Genomic DNA, 26,072 nt, shown 5'->3' with positions numbered 1-26,072 from the left:
TGTATTTTAAACATAATTAGACTAATTGCCTCCCAATCTTAGCCGATGCATCTGCACACACGATTAATTAGAACTGATTTTAAAAGCCCTGTTTGGAATCCTTTGTTCCCCACTTCCTACAAATCAAATTACCAAAGAACAAATTTAATTTTTCAACTTTTATTTTAAGAGAGACACAAACTTATGTTAACTAGGTCTGATCGACTAATGTAAGTCATTTAAACTAGCAATTATTTCACTCTGAAACTAAAATCCAATTCAAATTTCTTCATCTATAAAATAATCCCTGGTAAATACGACAATCCCATAAAACTGCTGTAGAAAAACTTGAATAATTTCACAGCTCTTCCTCTAACAAGGAAAGGTAGAAGAAGATAAAGTTACATTTTGCAGAAAAATTGAGACATATACTATTAATGCCTCTTTTTCCCATGTGCTTTATTCTTCACTGGTTTTTCTACCATAACTCAAATGTAGTTAAGGAATTTTAAAAAGGATATTAAGACATGATGTGCTCACTGGAAAAACAGGGATGACTATAAAACAAAGACTCAGATACTCAAATTGGAGATTTGGGAGTGCGTCAGAGGGAGGGATAAAAAGAAGCAAACAAAAAAAGCGAAGAGAAAAAAAGCAAGCTTGACAGTTTAAACAGAGACTGCAGTGGGTGAACAGAAAAGGTGGTCAAACTAGCTCAAGGATCTTCTCCCAAGTAAATATTTACTGAGTGAGTGAATGGTGGACAATCCACAGCAACATTAGGGGTGTGTGCCTGGTTCAGGGGATAGCGATTTAAACAGCATACAGCCTGGGCATGTGAGGCAAGACTTCAGGTGCAAGCTAGAGCCTGGAGAACAGGCCCATGGACAGTGACCTTGCAAAACCGCCCCAGAATCGTTAGTGGGGAGAGCGGACAACCTCTAATTCTACGTGGAAAGCAGACCAAGTATCAATAGATGGTAAAACAAAGAATTACCTATTAGTGGGGAAAAAATTACAAAGATCCTTTCCTCTATCGGATGCACATAGGGCAACAATGGGAAAAATAAATTTTCAACAAACTCTGACTCTGTGTCAATAAGCTAGAAAGAAACACATGCAGATTTAAGGACAGTAACTGGTGAAACAGGTGACTGCGATCATGTTTGTAAGTGTCTAGACAGAGACACTTAGTGAATTTTACATATAATGCACAAAGCTATGATTAGATTAGAAAAAAGAACTTCATTTCTGATACTAATCAACAGGCTCAGAACACTGAACAGAATCAACCCACAATTCCATAGTATTATCTTGCAAAGGAAAAAAGCAGATACCTGTAGGCTAATTTGAATCTACACAACATCCTATGAGGAAATATTCTCAAGTCACGACACAGCCAAGATTAATAGGTGTTTCCACCCACTCTTTAAACAGTTTTAGGTACAGAAAACAATGTCACTTCTCTTCTAAAGAATATGTTAAGCATAGGAGTTTGCAGAAATATATGAAAAAGCCAGTGCTCCTTTCCATGCTCTCATTATCTGGTATTGTGTGGAGCTTTAAAAGTACAAGTACTAAAGTACACTGACACTTCAGTTATAAAGGGTGTGTATTCATTCCCACAAGCTAAAAACAGAGAGAGTGCTATAGTTTGAAATCATGTGCCTTATCTCTTGGATTGGGGGGAAAAAAAAGGCTCATAGCAAGATTATTTTTTAAATCATTCCACATTTACCTTCATAAAACAATACAAAATGCATTAACAAATAAGCCAATGACACTTTAATTCACGCATCTATAAAAATTTTCAGTTCTAACTTAAACATCTGAATGACTGACAATCATATTCCCATCTGCCGTTATTTTTTCAACATAAAGTTTGCAGAGTTATTAAGGCCAACATACATCAAGGAAAACTCATTCACTGATTTTTTAATTAAATAAATTCCTACCGGGAGCCTACTTTGTACCAGGCAGTGTTCTAGATGCTGGGCATACTGACAGTGGTAAACTGAAGCAAAGTTCTGGCCCTCATAGAGCTTACTGTCTCTCAGGGGTGGCAGGGGGTGGCGGAGGACAAAGTAAACAAATAAATATATAATTTTAAGTGGACATAAGTGCTATAAGGAAAAATAAATCTATCAAACTAGAAGATTGGATATGGTGATCAGAGAAGAACCTTCCAAAGAAGTGGCATCTGAGAAGAAATCAAACTGAAGTAAAGAAGCAAGCCATCCTGAAATCTGAATAAAAGCACATCTTCCTTCCGGGTTCCATGGAGAGCAGCTACAAATGGCCCCAAGTCTTGGTGGTTTGATGAATAGCCAGAAAAGTTGTATGGCTGAAGCAAAATATATAAGCTTATAAGGTAAGGTGGAGAAAAAGACATGGCTCCGTTACACTGTTTCAGTCTAATGGGCCATTATAGTTTCGAACAAGAGGGGGTCCCCTCCCACTGAGATGGAAGGGAAATCTAGGAGACACAGGTGGAAGAGAAAGATCAGTTAGACTATTCCAAGAGTTAAAGCTTAACCTGATACTCTATAAATGCTTTAACCCTTTAGATTTTGTGGGTGTTGAGGAGCTAACTTCTTAAACTTAATTCTGTCTAAAGAAACAGACATAAAGATGTTTATATACTTTATACCACACATCCCCCTCAGTGACTTTGTTACTTTGAATAATTGAAAACTATTGTTTCAAATAATCTGAGTCAAGCAGCTTTAAACTCATGCACAAAACAAGATGACCATCCTCCTATCTTTTATTATAACTACATGAAAGTCATGTAGGAGTGAATAGTTCTTTTGTCCTTAAACAGGCTATTTGAAAAACAGAAGCATACTGTCTTTTATTGTCAATTCATGGTTCACAAAGCCTCTGAGGTTGGCTTTCGTCCTTCAAAAGCTTTTAATGGACAGGTACATTTAAGCCTTATTTTATGGACTGTGAGAAATGGAATGCACTGGGAGCAGTCCACATCTCCCTTTTATGAAAGGAAAAAGATATCAGCAATGCAGAGTGACCTCACCTATAAAGAATGCATCAGTGACATGGAACAAAGGTTGCTTCCTTCGTAAGGAAACACAATCTGTTTCAGAAAATTGCTTCATTACTTTTGAATGATTTAGGGCTGCACAGTCTACTAGAAACAGTTCCAATCTTTAACCTCTATTTATTTTATTAACAAAACTGTTTGTGATACCATTCTTTGTTCAAACCTTAAGGAAAAGCCTAATGTATTCATTAATCAAGCCTGTATACTATTCAGGTCACCTCTGATCATGTATTTGTGCCAAATAAGGGTATTTATCAATTGGAGACTATAAATGATAGGTTGTATATCTACAGAAATAAGGACTCTGATATGCTGTCCAGAGACTTTGTAAGATGTGGAAGATAAAGGCAATTAACTCCCATGTTTCACTATATAAAAGGAAGCCTGGCATTTTCACATTTTAAGGCATGCTGAACTTTCCAGCTTATGACATTTATTACAGCTTACTTTTTCAAACACTGATATCAATGCAAAACAAGTTATTTGAGGACAGAATGAATTCACTCATTGCTAACCTAGATGCAACAAACAGAAAAGAGTTACTAAAATATTAGTTTACTCAAGTTCATTAGTTTGCTCAACTGATTAGTTCACTCAAGATCACAAAACATCTTGTTACATATTTTCCCTTAAGGTCAGGTAGTCAAGAATTTTTCTTGAATCCAGATACACATTGTGCCATAAGATCAGTTCCTTTTTTTTTTTTTTTTAAGATTTTTTATTTATTCGTCAGAGGAGAGAGAGAGAGAGCAAGCACAAGCAGGGAGAGCAGCTACCAAAGGAGAAGCAGGTTCCCTGCAGAGCAAGAAGCCAGAAGCAGGACACTAGGATCATAACTTGAGCTGAAGGCAGGCAGATGCTTAACCGAATGAGCCATCCAGATGTCCCAGATCAGCTCTTAAAATGATTTCACAACCATGTAAAAGTGATTTTGGGGTCAAACTAAAATTGCCACTATTTTCATCCTAAAGCTACAGATAACATCATTGCAATCTAATTACTCCCCACCTATGCAGACCATATTACCCAGTACCTGGCTGCCAATAATTAGCAACTCCGCATACCTGTCAGATGACACTCAACTGACTAGGGAAATTGATATTATGTATCAAACTATAAATCAACTTTGGCCTCAATCTACCTTTAACCCACCTATTCTATTCTTTGGCTGAATATCCCAGTATGTCTGATAAGAGTGCCAAGAAATGGTGACCTTTCTTTCACTCTAGACACAGAGAAGAAATGTGTACCAAATGACTGATATCATGTATGCATTAAACACAATGTTTTCATACATTCTCAACTTCAACATAAATCACTAAATTAAGCCATGTTAAATAAATTCCAAGCTGGTCCCCAGTTACGTAAGGGCTGGGTGACAGAGCATGCCTGCATTTACAGACAAGACACTGGCTAATTGCTAAGGATGGGTATGCCCTGCCCAGATACTGACCTAAACTGGAAGGAGAAAAAACCCACCAGCAGGGGCTGACCAATTTACATATCAGGTTAATGTGAAAAATAAACTTGCCTTTCAGTCCAGGAAATAAAGAAAGCTGGGATCACAGAGCAGAAATGTACATAAACCTAGCAACACACACAAATTTACATAATAAGTATTCAGAGAGCATTTTTACCCCTTCCACACAAAGCTCTTCATTCACTGCATACCTAAAAACCACAGCGGGACACATTTCTTAAGTTACCAACCCTTCCTAACATCCCCTTCAAGACATGCCATTCTCTTTCTTCTATAATGGAATGTTAGGTGCACCTAATGTTAGTTATTTGTAGGTATCACACAGTCTCCTGAGAGAAGTAATAATAACCTGAGGTATTTCCATGCATGATAGTTAAATATTTGATACATTAGCAATCACAGAGTATCAGCCTTGCAGGTATCTGACCTAGAGAGCCTGGGGTCCTTGTCATGTTTCACATTATAGCTGGCTGGCTTATAATTTGAGAATTGGAAAGAGTCACCTGGGGCTAATTTATTCTCCCAACTGCCTTTCCCCATGCCTCCCCCCAGCCCTTTCCACTTCGTTCTCGAGAATTTTACTTTTATTTTGAATGTGCACGTTGCCTCTTATGGGAATTAGAACTATTACAAACCACATCATTACCTGTGCTTCCTACCATGCGTAGGATTACCCACCACAGGAATTACTTAGTATATAGATAATCCGCATCAAAACAGAGGCCTTTATGGCATGTGATGTTTGCATTCCAAAAGTAGATATGCAAGCAGAGAAATGACAAGGTGTCTGGTAAAGATCAACATGACTGTTGGATAGCTAATTCCTATTAGATCGATTTCATTTTCCTCTATGTCAGAACGTTGAGATGCCTGGGGGAAAGGAGATAACAGATCACATATTTTAGCTTTTGTAAGGCCTCTGATTCAATTCAGCAGAACATTCTTTCTAATAAACTAGGAAAACATGATTTCCAGACCACCATGGTGGGTATAACACAAATGTTTCGAGGGCCACCCTCAAGTGAACTGTTATTCAGGATCTAATTACAGCCAAGTTTCATGAGGGTTTACCCAGCCTTTGGGTAATACTTTCATTGCTGACTTAAATAATGGAGAACTGAATATGATTAAGTGCACCAAAAATATACATGTGGTTAGACACTCTCCCTTATGAAGATGTGAATGTGTTCAAATGGACTTTGGGATTCTGGAATGCGAAGAATCTATCAATCCCATCAAGATGTACTTACTGAACTGAACACCTACTTTTCAACAGTAAAGAAAAGAAAAGAGATCTAAAACACAAGAGTTCCTGCTCTCAAGTTACTTACAACTTGGTTCAGGAGACAAAACTAAAACACAACTAATTAGAGAACAACCCAATACCAAATGGGGACAGAGGATACTAAAAATAAGTATGATAAACAGGTTATATATGTGTTTAAGATCAAGCATCCATATAATTAAAAGTATCTATTAAAGAGAGAGCATTTTGGATTGACATTTTCTGTTCCCATCGATAGCTGCAAATTGCTGACGCTACCATAAGGATTACAGAAACAACAGGAGGCAGTTTAATTAGAACGGTAGTAAAAACTAACCGCTCATGTAAGAGATGGGGGGAAGCAAATTCATATAAAAGACACTCTGAGGGTCTAGGCCAAGTATAAATCAGCAATACAGTGAGTTATTTTTTAAAGATACATCGCATCGGAAGTAAAAACAAGCAGCGTGCTCAGGAGGACCATGTGATAGCCTCACACAGCTCGATGATCTATTCAGAACTTTATTACCACTCTAAGAGCTATTCTGGACCTGAACCCAGGCAGGACGAGCAGAAGTTGGAAAGCATCCAAAGGAGAATGACTAAAATGATTAAAATGTTAGGAAATGAGTCCTAAGAGGACATGGAAAGGAAATGCAGTTATTTAGGCCAGATAAAAGATGGTTAAGGGAGGAGGTCTGGCTGCACAACTGCGTGCAAGGTTATGAAGAAGAGTATACAAGGGAGCACTTCTTTTCCATTAAGGAGAAGAGTAGAGGAATGTGATTAAATTGCAGAAACAGGGATTTGTATTTGATAAAAGAAGGAACTTCCTGGCAATGAAGTTTGCAAGTCACAGAAATAAGTTACCAACCAGCTTTTGAAATGCTCTTTCCAAGAGGCTTTTTAAATGCAGTAGATGACCAACTTCATAAAATGTTCACTCAGTGCCCTTTTTTACCCTTCGAACGCAGGAAGTGAATATTTTAACTATAAATAGAAGCTCCATTTAAAAAAAAAAAAACACATACAAACTTGCTTAAAGTTGAAGCATAGCAAGGCTCTTCACTGTTGTAACATTTTAAAAATTCATCAGAAAATTATCAGTTACATAAATGCATTTATTTAGTCAGAGATGGCTCTAATCGCATAAAAAAAGCAATCAGTTGCTCTAGACAGGAGATATAAAAATAATGAAAACATGGTTAAACTGACCAGTACTATCTATTTAAGGAACATAATCTTGATGTTCTATGGAAGAAGGGGCAGGAAAGGATAGGAACAGTAAACAAAAATCAGCACAAAGGAATAAAACACACACGCATTTTATATCCAATAGTGGCATTAAAAGTCCCATGTGAGGCATAAAAATCCTTCCTAATCCTTCCCAAAATAATTTTTTAAAAATTAGTGCACTGCACAAAAGCTGCACTACAAAGCACATCTAGTCGCCCTCACAGAAGTTTTAGAGATCTATGCCTTTTAATACCACAGCAAAGAACAAAATCAGAGATCAGTATTTTAAATTATTTGAACTATTATTTTCCCCATAGCAAGAATGAAGGCAGGAAGGAAGGCAGGCAGGCAGGCAATGAAAACAGTCACAGACTGTCCGACATACAATGAATTCTGCTGGCTGGGTCTCTTATAGGATGAGAGAACAGGAAGAAGTATGAGAGATAATGTTGCTCACCATCTCCTTTCACAGTTGAGGCCCTGAGAACACCCAGTGTCACACCACAGTTAGTGGCAGAAGCAGGACTTAAATCAGATATTTAGCATCATGTACAGGCACTAACTGATGAACAGCTTGTGTACCTAAAGTCTGTCTGTTGAAAAAAGAACAAAATCTCCCATGGCATTAACATTGTAAATGTGGATTAATTAAGTGACCAGAGACTACACACACCCACATACATGTACACACACATATACACATGTACACACGCACACACCCAGGCTATTTTACAATATAACTGATACACAGTGCTAAAAGTTCTAATTTCTGGAAAGAAAAAACAGAAAGTACTAACATTTATTGAATGTCTAACTAGATCCTAGGCACTTAACATTCTTTATCTCATACAATCCTCACAACCCTGGAAAGCAGATCTTCATCATTTTACAGATGAAGAAATTAAGCTAATGAAGTAACATGCCCAAGAGCCACACAGATAACAAAGAACAGAGGATGGTCTGCCTAATGCTAAATCCCCTGCCTTTCCTACTACATCACATTTTCTCTCCAGCAAAAACCACAGAGCCCATAGAAAGAACCATTCAGAGGAAGAAATCAATTCTCTTGCATTTCGTCTGAAAATGTTTGAAAGAGCTTCTGTATTCTTTGGCATCTTCCCCATACTTGATGAAACTTTCTTCTATTCCTGGGCTCGCTCACACTGCCCTCAGCTAGGATGACCATATGGCCTTGTTTGCCCCAGACAGACCCAGTTTACCCCGTTGACTCTGCAAAATTATCAAAAGCATCCTTTCATGCTCAAAAGTGTAGAGGATAAATTACATGGTCACCCCACTTAAGCCCCTCACTGCACTCCCTTCATCCAAGCTTGTCTGACCTCAGAGAAGCTCAGTTACTTCCATCTCTCCCTTTCAGCATAAAGAATCGTGTCCATCAGAGCAGGTGTTCTCAAGTTAGTGAGAATGGAAAAGGCAACGTATTTCTATGATTGCATACCCTTCCAAAGAGCAGGACATTTTAATACATGGACAACCTCCAACTGTCAGAATTTTAGGTGGTGTGATGACTACATGAAGGAAAATTCAGGCATAACGGAGGTAGATCATTCCAGGGAGAAGAGGCCCATCAAGCAAATGAGCCCTCCCTGGAGCAGATAGGCTCCCCACACTGTCCCTGCCTCTCTGTTCTGCCTCAAATCTCAACTTCCAGATTATCCAACATTCCTCTGAAGGTTCCTGTGGCAGTCAGAAGCGTGGGCTTCTTCTGGGATATTAGAGTCTGGTGTCCAGGGGTGACTCTGAGAGGCACCTTTCACTTCATCAGACCAAGACGATATCAAGACACCAACCTCAGTTTGTTCTTCATGTTCAATGTCAAAGTGGCTTTGCTAGCATAATTACTTCCAAAAAGTCAGAGAAGCAAAAGAACTTGAATATCAGACAAGCCCTTATTTTACAAAACAAAACCACAGCCTATAAAAGAGAAATCACCCACATAAAGTTATACAGCCAGGTGTAGAAACCAGGTCTCCATCATTCTTGCCACCGTGTAGGTGATCCCCAACTTTTACACAGCGTACATTTTCATACTCCTACACTGACACCCAATACTTTTTTGACATTGGAGTAGGACTTTCTTGGAATATATAAACATTTCGAGGGGTCACATGATGATGCCTTTCAATTAACACACTAGTTACAGCTGCATCACTGTCTTTGTATAACAGAATTCAGGTTTTTAATATCATCTAATGTTCTGGACTTGTATAAAAACGAACAGAAGAGAGAAAAATGAAAGTGTTAATTCCAGCACATAGTATCATGTGAAATACATAATGCTGAATGAAAATAATTAGGCCCACCGAAAACAGCAAAAATATTTAGCCTATAGACTTAAGCTCTTCAGCTGTGTTCAACTGTGGAGGAAAAAAGTAAAAACATATGAAATACTAGAAACAATTCATCAAAAGTGTGCTTAAAACACACTCTTAACAGGAAAACCTGAGATTTGCTAACAACATGTCACTTTGAATAAGCTAAGTAAATAAAAATTTGTTTGAAATTTAATTATTTACACATAATATTTAATCTATATGTAACAGAACTTTTAAAATTCTTTAAAAACTGAAAAGTTATGTAATTAGGAGTGTACATATGTCTTTAGCTCTAGAGGAACTCTATCTCCTCATAAAAAATCAATGTTCAATTTTTAAACATTAGTGCTCAAACACACTCCCAAGAATCTTATACAGATGTCAGGGTAGCCCACAAGACATTCTTACTCTACTTGCTATTGTTTTATCGGGGGGGGGGGGGACATCCCTCACATATATTAAAACTAGATATGGAGCACCCTATAATAACCTTCGATTTTATTTCTGTATAATTCTTCATGGCTTAGGACAACTCGCTACATCTTAAAATAATGAAAATCCACTCCTGTTTATTCACTACAACATTATAAACAATAAACATACAGTTTCAAAAGGGTATTTTTCTTGCAAAAAATAAGGAATTTTTTATTTCCTTAGGCTAATAGAAAAATGTTAAAACTTGACAGTCCTTGCCTTTCTGCATTATATTTAATATAACTTAAAAATTCACTGGCACATCCTCATACTGCTCCCTTTTATCCACATTTCACAACTCAAATAGTCTACTACTTAACTGCTACTGTCAACCATTTGAAATGGCACCTCCATTCCCTTCCCTGCTACCCCGGAAGAGCCCACTCACACATTTATCTTTAACATGGCTGTGTTTACAGATACCCATATGTCACCATTCATGAAGCAACTGCTACCATCCTGACTAAGCACTGGCAGGAACACATACTGCAAAGGACTGCAGGACCACAGGAAGGATGATTGGGGCTCAGAATTTTTCTTGTTAAGGTTATTACTTTCAAGGTCTTTGAAATTTTAAAAAAAAAAAAAAAAAAAGTAGAGAGACAGACACATTCTTTCTGATAAAAGCTTTGGGACGGTGAGGAGTCTAAATTCCACAGTGAGGGAGCCTTACTGGAAAAGCTGTTTCCAAGTGTAATATTTCAGTCACAAGTACACCTCACTACACTATGTTGCTATGTAAAAGAGGCTTGCCTGACTTGACATCTGATTTGATACCTGAGTTCCTCACTACACTATGTTGCCATACATAATTTCTATCACAAGTATTCTTACTATACTGTACTACATACACTATGTTGCTCTACTATCCTCATCAAGAATCTTGCTGGAAAATTAATTACAAAGTCATTTGTCTTTTGGCCTTAAAATGAAAAAGGCTCTTCATGTATTGTCTCAGGTTTACTTAAACCACATTAACGCCAACAGATTGCAGAGGGTATGGATTAATAAAAAGAGCAAGTACCTGACTGTGGTGGGGGAAAGCAGGCATTCTTCCCAGCAGAGGAGGAGAGTTAAGGAATGGAGGTGCACAAAGAGGAGCCAGGGACTCTTGGAATGGTGAAGTGGAGGTAGGTATTAACAGACTGCCCTATCTTTTTTGTATCTATTTTTAATCTTTCTTTTCCCCAAGCCAGAAACTATGGGGCAAAATGAGCCATCTGTGAATACAACCTGGAAAAACAACTGAAGGAAGGAAATGGAATGGCATGGGAGTCCTGCTCTCCTTCTCCCCCTTTCTGTTCCAACATTTCTTCCATTTCCCCCATCTTAGCCACTTGGAAAACGCAGACCATGGCTGCAGACAGAACAATGCAAGGTGGCTAGAAGGCAGAAAAGTGACAGACTACAGAGGTTCCATACCAGCAGAGGCTGGAGCTCAGGGTGAGGCGCTGAAGAACCCGCAGCAGAGGTGGGGCTTTTCAGAGAGCAGGAAGAACAGCAACAAGGGCTGATGATGAAAGCAAAAGTAGACTTTATCTCATTTTCCTCTCTTCCTCTGTCCAGCCAGTAATAGCAGAATGATCTCCCCTTCCTTTCCTTTCAGTCAGCCACAGGAAAAATAAGGGCCGAGAGAATGGTAATCAAAATAGGGGAAATGGGGAAAGAACCCCGCAAGGGTAGCCAGAGAGAATGAACATTCATCAGGTGGTTTCTCACAGGAAAGGGACCAAAACAACTGAGCTCATGTCCTCATTTTGCATAGCTCTACTTTCCTTTAGTGATCTTTTGAATTTCTTCTCTAGTATTTGGTTCTTGTCACCCAATTAGAAATGATATTATATTCCTTGTTAGGAAGACTGATCATTTTTATAGTAATGATACTCATAATAATATATCCATTTACAGGGACTTTATAATTTTCAGAATGTTTGCACATCAATTCTTGCATTTACCCATAAGGTAACCTATTAATCAGTACAGAAAATGTTAACCAATTTTTTTTATTAACATTTAATGTATTATTTGTTTCAGGGGTACAGGTCTATGATTCATCAGTCTTACACAATTCACAGCACTCACCATAGCACACATCTTCCCCACTGTCTACCACCCAGCCACCTCATCCCCCCCACCCCTGCCCCTCCAGCAACCCTCAGTTTGTTTCCTGAGATTAAGAGTCCTTTATGGTTTGTCTCCCTCCCAGGTCCCATCTTGTTTCATTTTTCCCTCCCTTCCCCCACAACCCCTTGCCCTGCCTCTCAAATTCCTAGGAAACAGAACAAAGAAAGGGGTTAAGGACAGATAAACTGTTCAGAGAATGTACAGCTAAGGATCCTTAGAAGGTGATTAGAAATCACATCACTCAGTCATTCATTCCTGCACTCATTAAATCTGTTATGGGTTGAATTGTGTCCCTAAAAAAATATGTTCAAGTTCTAACCCTCAATACCTGTGAATGCAACATTATTTGGAAATAGAGTCAAAGTGATATAATCAAGTTAAGATGAGGTCATATTACTTTAGCATAGGCCCTAATCCAAAGACTGGTATCTCATAAGATGAGGAAAATTTGGACACAGACACACTGGGAAGGAATGTGAAGATGGAGGCAGAGACTGGAGTGATGTGTCTACAAGCCAGGGAACCTCAAGGACTGCCAGAACCACCAGAAGCTAGGAAGAGGCAAGGAAGGATTCTCCCCGGAGAGTTTCAGAAAGAGCATGGCTCTGCCAATACCCTGATTTCAGACTCCAGAATTGTGAGAAAATAAACTTCTGTTGTTCTAAGCCACCCAGTTTGTGGTACTTTGCTATAGCAGCTCCAGGAAACTAATAAAACGTTCATTCAACAAATCTCTTTTTGAGTGTGTAATATGTGCCAGATACCACAAAGGGTTCTTAAAAGTGCAAGATGAACCAAACTCAGCAATCCTTGTACCCCCTACTCCCCGAATGGAGCTGGGGGACCTAAGGTTCTACAGTTCCGTGCTGACAAAATAAAGTCTGGAAAAGCCAAATAGCCAGTTGATGACAGCAATGGAACCCAAGGCCATAACCTCTGACCTCCAAACCACACTCCTGCCATGCACCAAGCTAAAGAAGGTCTGGTTTCCTGGTCTACTGTCACTACAGCTTCATTTGTCCCTTTAAAACAACAACAGTGAACACAGTAAGGGCAGTAAAGACACCAGAACCTCCACTTAAAACCTGTCCCTATTATAAGTAGCACGAGAACCCAGGAAGAATGTCTGTCACTTAAGCAGAGTGTGGGTAAGGGGAGGAAGCTCCTGGAATCGGACAGGCTGAGGTGAAACCCTATCTCCATCACTTTCTAGCTAGGAGACCTAGAACAAGTTATTCAACCTCTTTTGGTCATCCTTTCCACAACCCCAAAATGAGAATGATACAACAGGATGCCCTCTTATACATCGGTGAGAGCTGATAGTGAAAGCTACAAAGATATATCATTAAACAGAAAACCTCATATTGCAGAAGAGCACATATAATGTCACCCTATTTCTATTAATTTTTTTTTTTCTGGGAAAACACACACACACACACAAACCTCTTTATGGTAGTCACTCCTGGAGATTAAGAATGGAGAGATTAGAAGTCTTGATTTTCTCCTTTACATCCTTTCCACCATTCAGTTTCTTACTATGAGCATATATTACCTTAATTTCTAAAACAGGGAGAAAAATCCTAGTCATTTAAAATGAAGCATGATAATTCAATGAGTTGTTCACTTAAACTAGGTGCATATCTCTCCATGCGTATTATACCTCAAGAAACAGGTGTGATGTTATTAATGAGACAGATACATGTGCTCAGACATGAAAAAGTTTCCCAGATATATTAAGTGAACTATCACATCATCAGACACACAGAGCATGAAATTCCACTTACATAAAAAAACAAAAAAATGTATACAAATGTATATGAAGAGATGTAGAATGGTAGAATGACATACACACTTCAAAATATTATACATCGATATTGTTGTATTTTTTTTTACCACCAGAGCATTTTTAGGAACTCATTTTGAAATTCACATTCTTTTTAACTTTTTAAATAATAGTACTTAACCTAAGGGTTGTCGTGAGCTTTACAGGATAATGGTCACATACTTGTAATATAAAAAAGAGTCAAGAGGCATTTCTTTTTTTTTTTTTTTTTTTTTTAAAGATTTATTTATTTATTTATTTGTCAGAGAGAGAGAGAGAGAGAGAGAGAGAGAGAGAGGAGCGAGAGTGAGCACAAGCAGACAGAGTGGCAGGCAGAGGGAGAAGCAGGCTCCCTGCCGAGCAAGGAGCCCGATGTGGGACTCGATCCCAGGACGCTGGGATCATGACCTGAGCCGAAGGCAGCTGCTTAACCAACTGAGCCACCCAGGCGTCCCGCATTTCTTTTTTTCATTACTAATCAGTACGAACCACAGACTCCTCTCCATCCCAAACCTGAGCCTTGAGCGCTAGCCAGAGAGCGTGACTCAGGAATAAAGTCAAGTCAGGGATAGGATGAACACAGGGACTAAAGCAAGGGTCAGAAATGAAATGATAAATAAAAGAAGTCAGTAATTTCTGCAACAGACATCCTTTGGCAAAAACAAACAGTTTTCTATTTTAACTCAGCCATTCAGAAACAGCCAGATGCCTTCCTCATCCAAACCACCAAATGAAGACATCAATTCCTGTGTCAGTGCTGGACCATCTTCCACTGAAGGGAAGCACGTCCCATCCTTCCTAATCCACACTCTCTCCACTCTTTGACCACTTAGTCCAGGGGCCACAATACATGAACTTCACTATAGAGACTTATTCCATTTCTTATCCCATAGCTTGATGCTTCACTATATGCTGCCTTATTTGTTGTTTCTTTTGTTCTACCTCCCCATAATGTAAACTCTTTTTCAACAGAAACATGCATTAAAGCCACCTTCATCCTAGGATAGATCATAGCACAGAACCGAACCAGAAAAAATTTCTCCACAGGGACCTGTTCACTGACTGGAGGTTAAAGATGGCCAATGGGGCAATTCATAGCAGTAGTTTCCCACACCCTACCCTGAGCCAAACTGCAGACCTGACTTTCTCCTCTACCCTTCCTTCAATTCTCTTTCTGCCACCTCTCCTTTGGCCAACGCCTCAGACTCACGATGTCCAGTAAAGCACCCTCTCCAAACTCCACTTACAGAAGAACCTGAGAGATAAACAAGTAGTGACAGTTCTCTCCTCCTGACCCTTCCTTCTTTCAACCTAAAATTTTCTGTTTCTGGTCATAAACCTTGTCTATTTTGTGAAACTATGCCAGGCCTCTTGGGCAGTTAAGGCAGGTAAAGGGGACCAAAGAACTGCTCGAAGTTATTGTACGTTGGGAGTAAAGAGCACAGAACTTTTGGACTACTGCAGGTCTTAAGGGGAACCAGGATGGAAGGGACTGGCAGTGGACCAAGGCCATTCAAGAGAGTGACATTTAGGAGTACATCCACAGTTAGTGTTTAGTTTGCTAGGGCTGCCATAACAAAGTAATACAGATCGACTGGCTTTAACAACAGACACTTATCTCATCAGTTCTGGAGGCAAGAAGTCTAAGATCAAGATGTCAGCAGAGTTGTATTCTTCTGGAAGCCTCTCTCCTTAGTTTGCAGATATCCATCTTTGTGTGTCTTCACATGCTCTTCCTTCCATGTCTCTCTATATCCTAATACTCTATTATAAGAATAGCAGTCATGGGGCACCTCAGTGGTTCAGTGGGTTCACCGTCCGACTGTTGGTTTTGGCTCAGGTCATGATCTCAGGGTCGTGAGATCAAATCTCATGTTGGACTCCAGGCTGGGCATGAAGCTTGCTTAGGATTCTCTCTCTGTCTGCACCCCCCCCCCCATCTTGCTCACTCGAAAACACAAAACAAAACAAATACCACTCATACCATGGATTAGGGCCTACCATATGACCTCATTTGACCTTAATCACCTCTTTGAAGTTGCTATTCCCCAAACACAGTTGCATTCTGAAGTACTAGGGGAAATGACCTCATCTTACGATGTGGGGGTGGGGAGGGCAGGGGCACAATTCAGCCCATAACAGTCAGCAAGAGGGAAAGGGAGAGAAAGGAGCTACGAATGCAGCTATGGAGAAACGAAAGCATACTCTACATTTGGAGAAGGAAATTTCACCTGTTCCCCCAAATCTAGAATTCCCTTTCTCTCTCAGTCCTTTGACACCAAACTCCCATTTCCATTCTGAGCCCCGATGACTGCTGATTCCTAACAATTCATCCTTCTAATCCCAAATGCAGAGCCCTTACTAGCTCTACCATTCATCTGGCCCTTAACCCCATGTGGCCTGTGGTGGCTCTTGACACCTTGTACATGACTGCCCTTGAAGCTTCCTCTCAGGTCACTATCCCATTCCATGCTCAATCCACATTCACCTTACACTGGTTCTTCACAGGATTCATACCTGTCCCACTACAAATCAAGGCCACTGGAATATTCTTCCCCTGCTCCTCACCTGCCCAGCCCTCTCTCAACTAATTAATAGCATCTTATCCTTAAGATCTCAGCTCAAATGCCTCTTTCTCAAGAAAGCTTTTGAAGATGCCCGCCACACACAAACACACATCTACTCTAAACACAGGCCTTCTCCTATCCTCTCTCCTAGCTTCTGTCATAACACTACCAAGTTTAATTACATACTTGCATTGTTATTATGCTATTAACGTGTCTCTCCCACAAGGCTGGCACATACTCATAAGTACATAAGTGGAATCCGCATCTGGTTTATCCATCATTACCTACTGGGCCGCTAGAGCAGTCTCTGGCACCCAGTAAGTGCTCAGTAAATATTTGTTAGCTAAAGGAAAGAATAAATGAAGTGTGAATTAGTGTAAATCAGTGATTATGTGGATTTATTTTTGCTGAATAAACTCACTTTGAGATAGAGGCAGTGTGAAATCATTAATGATTCCTAGATGACACATAGATGCACAGATATGAAGAGATCTTGAACCAATGGAACCATTCACAGAAAGCAGAAATTTAACTGTTCTCCTATGTCACAATTCCGTCAAAATTACTTAAACATGTTTTCCATATGGAATTTTGCATGTGTATTATATTTTTTTATATATTATCTATCTTCTGCAGGTATTTTTAGTCCTTTAAATAGATTATCTGCAGTCCCCCTCTCCCTGTGGCTCATTCCACTGCTCAACTTTGGCCTAAAACCAACAGAATTCTTTACATGGGGTAAAGAACTGACAGATCCCCATAGTGACTCCAATCCAACACTTTTTCATTCTCTCCTTCATATTAGGCAGGAAACACTCAAATTCTGGGAACAAGATCTGTGTCACACATTGGAAATGTTCATATCTGCTGATAACACTCAATCTACCTCGGCTTGGTGCATGAGGAAGCCACATGGTCACAATCTAACGGAACACAGAACATAACTAATACACTGAAGCAACATTCCATATGTTATCACTTTCAGCTTTACGCAACATGTGGAAACAGGCTCCTGCACCACTTGGTTGTGTCAGAACATCTAAGAGAGAAGAATGCATGTTTGGGATTTATTATGGTCACTCACCTCAGCAAAGTGTCCAAAGGAGTGCATTACAACCTCCACATGTCTGTATGTTACAGATTTCTTTTTTAAAAGGAGTATTTTCTGGGATGTACTTATCCTTCAGGTACTTGGACTATTTGTGCAACTCTGGTTCTTTCAAATGCTTGAAAGCAAAAGGTACCAGTAACTACTAATGAGAAATTATTTTAGAATAGAAAATAAAATTGGTCTTTTTATAAGTATTGCAGCATTTGCATGAACTCAGATTACTGAGTAATTTTGTTTCTTATTTTGTCCTCTGCTCTCTGGGCCTCCCCACCCCTTAAAGTAACAGACACCATCTTCTGTTTTATTAACCTCAACTATTTTATCCAAGTTCACCAGGGCTTCTCAGTGAGTAATTTTCCTCAAGTTAGCTTAAGTTCACCAGGGCTTCTCAGTGAGTAATTTTCCTCATGCTAAAGAAAAAACATGCAGCAAACAGGAACTCATATAAGCCAGAAAAATAACAGTAACATCATCAAAATAATTTACCCAAGAAAAGTGAAGCTCAATTTTGAGAGCTTAGCAATTGAAATAAATGAACATTACAGCATTATACAGTCAATTTTTATGTTTGAAAGAAAACTTAAAATTCAAAAGACATTAAGTTGAATGCTTGAAACCCTTTTCTTAAATTCCTTTTTATCAGTAATCAAACATTCAATGCATTGCTCACAACAGGTAAAGCAATGTGTCAACAACTAAGACACTTTCATTCATAGCCAGAAGCTACAAGTCTCTAGTCTAATTAACAAGGAAATATAATCTCCAAAGAAGCAAATCTACTCCCTCATTAAGCTAAGCAGACCTGGGTCACATGTCTCAGAAATGACCAAATTGATCACTGGTTGTGAGGTTAAAATATTAATGATTCTATAAATAGTCAATGCACCAGTAAACTCCATAAAATAAAGGAAATCCTAGTTAAGTGCTATAGGCAGACCAACTTCACAATACATGGGCTTCAAATATAATATGCAAAGAAAACTACCCTAGCCCAAAGTTCTCACTATCTTTAAAAAAAAAAAGAATACAAATCAAAAGAAGCCTGATATCCGACTAAAGATTTGTTTCCTAGTAATAAAACTTTTTCCTGTTTTACATCTAGTGATATAAATACTTTTCTATCATTTTAAAGGATGAGCTTCAGAAGGAAGTGAGGGAATGGTATAGCTTCTGATATCCACATCTGTGAATTTATACTATACAATGCCTATCCCAATGGCTATTTTAACACTAAATGAAAGAAGTCAGTTATGAGTGTTCCCCCATGAATATTGGAAAAAAAAATTCTTATGCAAATTAACTGTTCAAAAATATATTTTGTCAGTTTGGCCAATTATCAAAATTGTTTCTTCCAACAAAAATGAAATTGTTTTAATTATCTGATGCTCATGACTACTTCGTATTTTTACAAAAATGAGAAAAATGTGTCTTACTAGAATACCATCACCCACAACATAATATAGATTTATTCAAAATAACTTACCTTCTAGGAATTTAAAATATGGTAACTGTCCAAATATTTAGGTTCATTTAAAATTATTTCAGCCCAAACCCAAAACCCCAGAAAAATCATTTTGATGGAAACATTTCATTTCACTCCCTACAAAACCCAACATAAAGCTAGGTTCTCTGTTACACATAGTCCTAAAAGACATTTCGTTGCTACAGCAACGAAACTCAGCTACCTGTGGCCATGATTTGTTAAGAATTCCTCCAACCAGTAAATTCTGTGCTGTGCATTCATAAAACCAAGAGAATGGCTACAATAGCTCAATGCAACATAAAAATTAAGGTTTAATTTCCAGCTTATGATTCACCCACATACATATGTGTAACTTGTATCATATATGTACACATATATACATAACTATGGTTCTCCCAACTCCATGAAAAAGGGAAAAATCATGCCAAATTTCCATTTTAAAATGGGCACCAAAAAGCTGCTTTGTTTTAGATTTCAGTGAATAATTGCTACTTCTTCCCCAAAATTTATCTTAAACGGTAACAGAGACTATCTGGAGAGAATTTTTAAAAACACAAATTTGTTATTTATATCCACTCACATTCCAAAAGGAAAAAAAAAATCCTGAGGCATAATTTCCTGTCTGTTCCAGTAAGTGTAGCTTCTTCAGCAATGAACTGATTTAGAAAGTATCAAGCGAAAGCATAGAGAAAAAAATGGAGGTGTCACCACCTTCATTCACCAAACTGCTTCTGCAGGCTACTCACCCTCACCGGGGGGCTCCAGGCTTGCACCCGTGGCTGCTGTCCACCCTGGGAGCTCTGCAAATCTTTTGAGCTACAATTAGCCACAGTGCTACTCTGAGCCCTTAATGCACTTGTGCAGTTCGTCCCACTGCCCCCACCAGGGCCAGGTTTCCAAGGCCTCTGCTTGATGCCATCCAGAAGTCTGACCAGCAGGATGTTACTTGGAAGCTCCTCAACACCCGAGCCAACAAGAGTCCTGCACTCGGGACATCGGAGTTCATTTCGGGAACCTACAATCCCCAGCAAACATCGTTTGCAAAACGTATGCTGGCAAGGCAAGACCTTTGCGGAAGCGTCAAGCCGCTCTAGACACACAGGACACTCCAGAAGATCCAACAAGGCAGATTCATCCATCTTTATCTAGTTTACTGAGAAAAAAGCTTCAGAAATGTTCATAGTTGTGTGCATCCCTTAAAGTGATTCATGTAACATCCATTTCAGACTTTGCTCTGGAGTAATGGGGGAGGGGAAAGAGAGAAGACAGAAAATTAGTACTGTTATTTGGGGGGAAAGGTTCACAGAGGAGCCAAGAACCAAAAAGTACACAAAAGTGCTTCCTCTGAATAGTGCAGCTTTGCTTTGGAATGTGGTTCCTGAACTCCAAAGTCAACAATTAAAAACAAAATGGGCTTTTTAAACAATTCAAAATTATTCCCTAAAGATACCTTAGGAGATCACTGTGCAGAAATACCTATGAAGTACTATACAGAATTCCTGCAATAAAACGGGATTTGTGAAATGCAATAAAGAACATTATTTCTTCAGCCCTCAAAGTGATATTGGCTGCCTTAATCAAGTCCTCAACTCATATGAGAAGCTGAACAGAAGCAACCGAAAGTTTCCTCTACCTGAAATTACTTTTAAACCCAACAAACTTCCCAATCTTTAAGCTACTTTAGTGTTTAAGAAACCATGCCTCATGTGATCACTTGTGGTAAATGATCCCAATATTAAATACATATGTTTCTTCGCTGGCCTTAAAAATAGAACTGTTTAATCTTGCCCAATCAAAATGAGCGGAAGGTTGACAATTCTAAAGGACACAACTAAAGATTTGTTTGAAAGCAGCTGAAATATAAAAGCACCCTTCAGGGCAGTGGTTGACAAAACTCTGAAACGGATTTCTGAACGGCCTGTCCTAATCCCATTCAGAAAATCTGGCAAAATTATCACCAAAAGAATTTGACAATGGAATGCTGGACTGAAAACTGTGAGCATAATATGAAAATGGGACCATTCAGGAAAAAGCATTTAAAGCCGTGACTGCGCCGCTCTCCCCTACCACCAAAATAAATGTAAAAGGGAATGCCTAAGAGAAAAAGGGTAAGAAGACTGTGATGGAAGCATTAACAGCTGTTCTGGACAGAGCCGGGAAGTGTCGAGCCCCAGGGCTGAGCCTCTCTCCCACGCTGCCAAGCACAGGTACTCCCAGACCCGCAGGGAGGCGCGGCGTCCACTCGCCGCAGACACACCCCGGAGCCAGGTGTTGGCGACCAGGGACAGGGAAGGTCCCGGGCTGGCGCTGCAGCCTGGCCGGTGGCGGAACCGGGATCTCATTCAACAGCACTCCTCTCCACCACCCTTGGGGTCAGGCCGGGCACATAAATCCCCCGAACGACTGCTGGAAGTTTTCAAGGACTTAAAAATAAATCCGCAGCCTTAAGTTGCGAAAGTCAGCCCCACAAAGTGCCACCTTTCGGGAAACATCTATGACGCCGCAGAGATGAGGCGGGAGTCCCCAGAGAGAGCGAACCACCGGAGAGAAGGGAGTGCCGGGCTGCGCCCCGGGAAACCGCGGCACCGAGCCCGGGCCGCTTCCTGCCGGGAGTCGGCAGCCCGCACCGTCCCGGCTCCGGGCCCACGGGGACCCGAGGGCGGAGGGACTTGAGGGACCGACTAGTGCGGAGGGGAACGGGCGCCCCGACCACCTCCTCCACGGCCGCGGGTCTGTGCCCGCGTCGGCTCCCCGCGCGGCCCCGCGCCCTACCTCGCGCCTCGGCTCCTCCTCTTTGTTCGCGGCCCCGCAGCGGCGGCGGAGCCCGATGCAGATGCGGCCCCGCCGCGCCCGCCTCTCGCAGCGTCTCTGACGCCGCGGCGGCACCCGGAGACTCCTCTCTGCTGCCCCCCTCGCGCGCACACACACACGCCGCCGCCGCCGCCTCCCACTTTCCCAGCCGAGGAGGGCGGAGGAAGAAGAGGAGGAGGAGGAGGACGCCGAGCCACTGCGGGCGCCCGGGGCGCGAGAGGGCGGCCCCGCACCACAGCGCCTCCCCCCGGAGCGGGCGCGGCACCTCCGGGAACTGCGGGCCCGGCGCGCCTTCCTCCAGGCGCTGAGGTACCTGCGCGCGGTTCCCGCCTCCTCCCCCCGCGAGGGCGAGTGGGGGCGGGGGCCTGAGGGGGCGCTGGAGAGCTGGGAGTCCAGGAAGCGGGGTCCCGAGGAGCGACGGAGGTAGATGGTTTGGGGGCACACGCCTCCCCCTGAGGGAAACGCGCCTGAAAAATGAAGCAACCGGAGGGGGAGAGGGTTGGGAGAGGCGGCGGAGTGAAGAAGGACGGCGCCATGGGCCAGGGGCCGGCCGCGTCCTCCTCAGGCCCAGTGGTGCCCGGCGGCCCGGGACGGACGACTCTGGGCGGGACCGGCTGCGGCGCGGGAGGGGCAGGGGCCGGGGAAAGGGCGGGAGCAACCCTGGCGGGAACGGATCCCACTTTCCCTTGCATCTGTACGCCCAGGCCTGCGGAGACACTTGGTAGAGCGAGAGTTAAGTGTTGTTACCCCGAGTCCGAGAGAGGCACGGTGGATCAGCGTGGAAACAGTCCCAGGGCAGCTGTCCACCCGCCCGTGCTCTGGCCGCAGCCGCCCGACATTGCTCCCCCGGCCTCCTGCGCCCAGGCATCACGCTGCCTCCCCGGGGCACAAACCCGAGCCTGCTGGGAGGATTGCTGACCCAGAAACTCAAAATGGGAGGGGACAGAGACGAGGAAAACAGTTGTGGAGATTTACTGTTGTACCCGCCCTAAGTGGGGAAAACTCAAAGTCTGACCCCAGGTGAGCTGGCACCGGGGAGCTAGCTGAGAGGCGCCTCTTTTATCTGAGCCTGGGAGGCAGCCATAACCATCACTGTAATCTTTGTTTCGGTTGCCGCAGGCGCACACCTGTAAACTCTGAAATGTAGTTTTGAAAAACATGTCCACAGGTTTTGAGATTTGTTTTTCAGACTCGATTCAGAGGGGGAAACAAATTAAAATTTTATCTCAACGTTGTCATAGTTTTATTTGCATTTCCCATCAACTTACAAAAGGGTATCCCAAATACCCTTCCTCAAAGGTGTGCAGAAACTGAAAATAAGAGGACTTAAAGATATTATGCAAGAAATCCCTGACTAGCCAGCGAGCGGGGTGACATTCTGAAGGGGAGCCAGATTATTTTCTAGTCTCCACCCAGATCGCTGCTGAACTATTCGAGACCAATGAGGTCACCTAAAGAAAGAAAAAAAAAGTTAACAGTTAATAATTATCATTCATTGTATGTGCTAAACATTCTACATCCATTAATTCAATCCTTACTGTAGTCTCAGACCTTATGCCTCCTTAGCTTTGTTCTGAATAGATTAATATGCTGAGAGTCATATTGTGTGATACCAGAAATAACAGCCACTTCCCCCTCCATTAGAAGTGAGCAAATACGTGTGCATTCGGGCTGAGAAGGCAAGGGAAGGAATGAACAGCATGGAGAATTTTTAATCCAATAATCTAAAAATAAGGCACTCTGAAAGTGACTACTTAGCCTGTATACTTCAGCATCTGGACCTGTGCAGATCAAAGTGGGGCTGACTGGAAGATTATGTTCAGTAAACAGATAAATATGAGTATATGCAGTGTATAGTTCTTAAAACCGAAGTTCAAAGAGGTTCATTTCATCCCCAGGTCACGCAGTCAATTGTGCTGAACCAAGACTCAACCTCAGATCTCTGGATTCCAAGTATGCTTTCTTACAAAATGCCTCAGGCAAAACTAAGGGTACTATATCTGCTCCCAGGGGAAAGAGGACACTGTTAATCATGTAATTACTCTGGAGAGCAAGGGACAATTTTTGTTTTGTTTTGTTCTTATTTTGTTTTTTTTGTTTGTTTGTTTTTACGGAGAACAGTATATAAGGTCATGGGTGGAATGGTGCAGCTCATGAAACTAGGCAAGAAAATCAGTAAGTCACACTCATTACCAAAGAACTGAAGACAGTGTGTCCAAGACCGAAGTGAACAAAGGAGCCCCCCAACACATCCCTTGAATAGTAACTGGCACATGGCTGCCGTTCTTTGAACGTCCCTGGTGCTAGTTCACTATGTTTTGTAGAACACAACTCTTCTATTAGCCTTAATTACTCTAGCTGAAAAAGCAAGTTTTAGGCAAATTAAAATTAAATTGAGCCATCTTTCTTCTGTCAAATGGTGAAAAAATAATACCTTTCTTAGAGTGTTCTTGGAAGAGTCAATGAAATAATGTGCTGGTTCTTTGTAATCTGCACCTCTCTATTAAAGAAAGATCTCATTATCATTATCTGCCAAAAATTACCCTGGCAGAGTTATACTGGGCAAAATCCTTCCCACGGTCTTTGAAAAGTTTGAGAATCAAACACTAATACTTGCAAAATCCTCTCAAGAGAATACTATAGGGGAAGGAACAGTTGGGGGAAGAGAAGCATGTTCATCTTATCATTTCTGGGAATTGAACATAAAGAATGTAAGTATGATATACTTATGGCCCCTATGACTTTGAGTAGATACAAGAAAAATATAAACACACCCTGTACACAGTAATGATAGCTTGGCTTAATACACTTCTTATCCTCCCAAGACTTCAAAGTACTTTCATATGAGTTATCTCATTTATCTTCTAGGCATCCCTCTGAAGCAGTAAAGATAGATATAATCATCCCCATTTGCAGATGGGAAAAAATGAGGTGTAAAGCATTTATTGCTTTTAGTGATAATGTTATGACATAAATCGGGCTTTTAAATTCCCAGACCAGAGCACTCTTTTGTAAGCTTTGGGGTCATGCTTACACATGCATATGCATACATGTGTCTGATCATCATTTTCCTTCAAAACTTACCTGGTGCCCAGCTGCTGCGACATTGGAAAATGCAAGCACTATTTACCCAGTTGTTTAAACTAGAAACCTAGGGGTTGTCTTCAATTTCTCCCTTTCCTCTCCATCCCTCTCCATCAAGAAGTCTGCCAGCTATCCCCAAAATATCTCCATTACACTTTTTTTCAAGCCACCATCACTCTTTTCCTCTGGCCCTCCTAACCAGCTTCTCTTCTTCCACTCCTGTCCCCACAGTCTTACCCTGAATATAGTGACACACAGAGCAAAATACAAAAAATGCATAAGAGATCACATTATACCCTTTCTCAAACCTCATCAATTTCTTTCTATCATAGTGGGAATAAAAATTAGGCACCTTCCCCATCTTATGAGCTCATGTGTCACTTGGCCCCTACATCATCCTGTTCTACCACAGCTCCCTGAAAACATGCACCAGGTCTGTCTTCTTTACCGTTGTAGCCTGGACAGCCAACCCATGGTGGATACCAGTGACTGATTCTCAAATAAAGAATTAATCAAGTATAGAATTACGTGTATTACAATCTTAAAGCTACATATATACTTAGTGCTTCACTGGCCCACAGATAGGAAATCGGTCAATGTTCCGAATTCCACTGACAGCCTTTCTTACAATCTATCAGTCAATAAGTTTTTATGTAGAAGATGAGAAGGACACAATTCTCTTCTCAGTTAAGCTGCAGAAAAAGCTATGTAACACATACCAGCTATGTAACACAGAACATAAACACAATGCCAGTTTGTCTTCATTCTAAGCCTCAGTCACCATCTACTTCGTTTTCCAAGCAAGCGGGAAAAGTCAGAGTTATCTCCAGTCCCCCCTTTTCCCTCTGCTCCCTCCCCCACAGATAAATGATCCAGACATCATCAGAAGTGCTTTTTAAATCTGCCCCTTCTCCCAATCCTTATTTCAGGAATGTTGATCTTCTACTTGAACAGTAAATACTCTCTCTGCTTTCAGTCTCTTCAGAGTACTTGATTCTGGAGAGAGCTTTAGAATCAAAGTCTTCTCCATCTACTAACTGGGTGACCTGAAGGCAAGTTTCTAGTCTTCTGTGCCTAAGTTCCTCCTGTAAAATGGGCCTAAAACTACTACCTGCCCCAGGGGTCTTGTGAAGCTTTTACATAAGTCAATAAAAATAGAATGTTTGGAATTATGCCCAACACATGGTAAGTGCTTAATAAATTATGGTTATTTTTATTAGAGGGGCACCGGGGTGGCTCA

The 26,072-nt window shown here is 41.1% G+C and overlaps 1 protein-coding gene across 1 annotated transcript in view; it reads right to left on the bottom strand.

The window, feature by feature from the left end:
* SH3RF1 (SH3 domain containing ring finger 1) overlaps positions 1–21,905 on the bottom strand; it is a 185,371-nt gene extending 163,466 nt beyond the window's left edge. The window contains exons 1-2 of the mRNA XM_080831119.1: positions 21,710–21,905; positions 19,684–20,171 (exon numbers count right to left, since the gene is read on the bottom strand). Of these exons, the coding sequence (XP_080687245.1) occupies positions 19,684–20,076 (393 nt within the window). The 5' untranslated portion in view covers positions 20,077–20,171; positions 21,710–21,905. The remainder of the gene's footprint in view (positions 1–19,683; positions 20,172–21,709) is intronic.
* Positions 21,906–26,072: the final 4,167 nt, after the last annotated feature.

This window comes from Martes martes (genome assembly GCF_963455335.1).
Source record: "Martes martes genome assembly, chromosome: 2".
Classification (NCBI taxonomy): domain Eukaryota; kingdom Metazoa; phylum Chordata; class Mammalia; order Carnivora; family Mustelidae; genus Martes; species Martes martes.
This window is presented reverse-complemented; position numbering and strand designations above follow the sequence as displayed.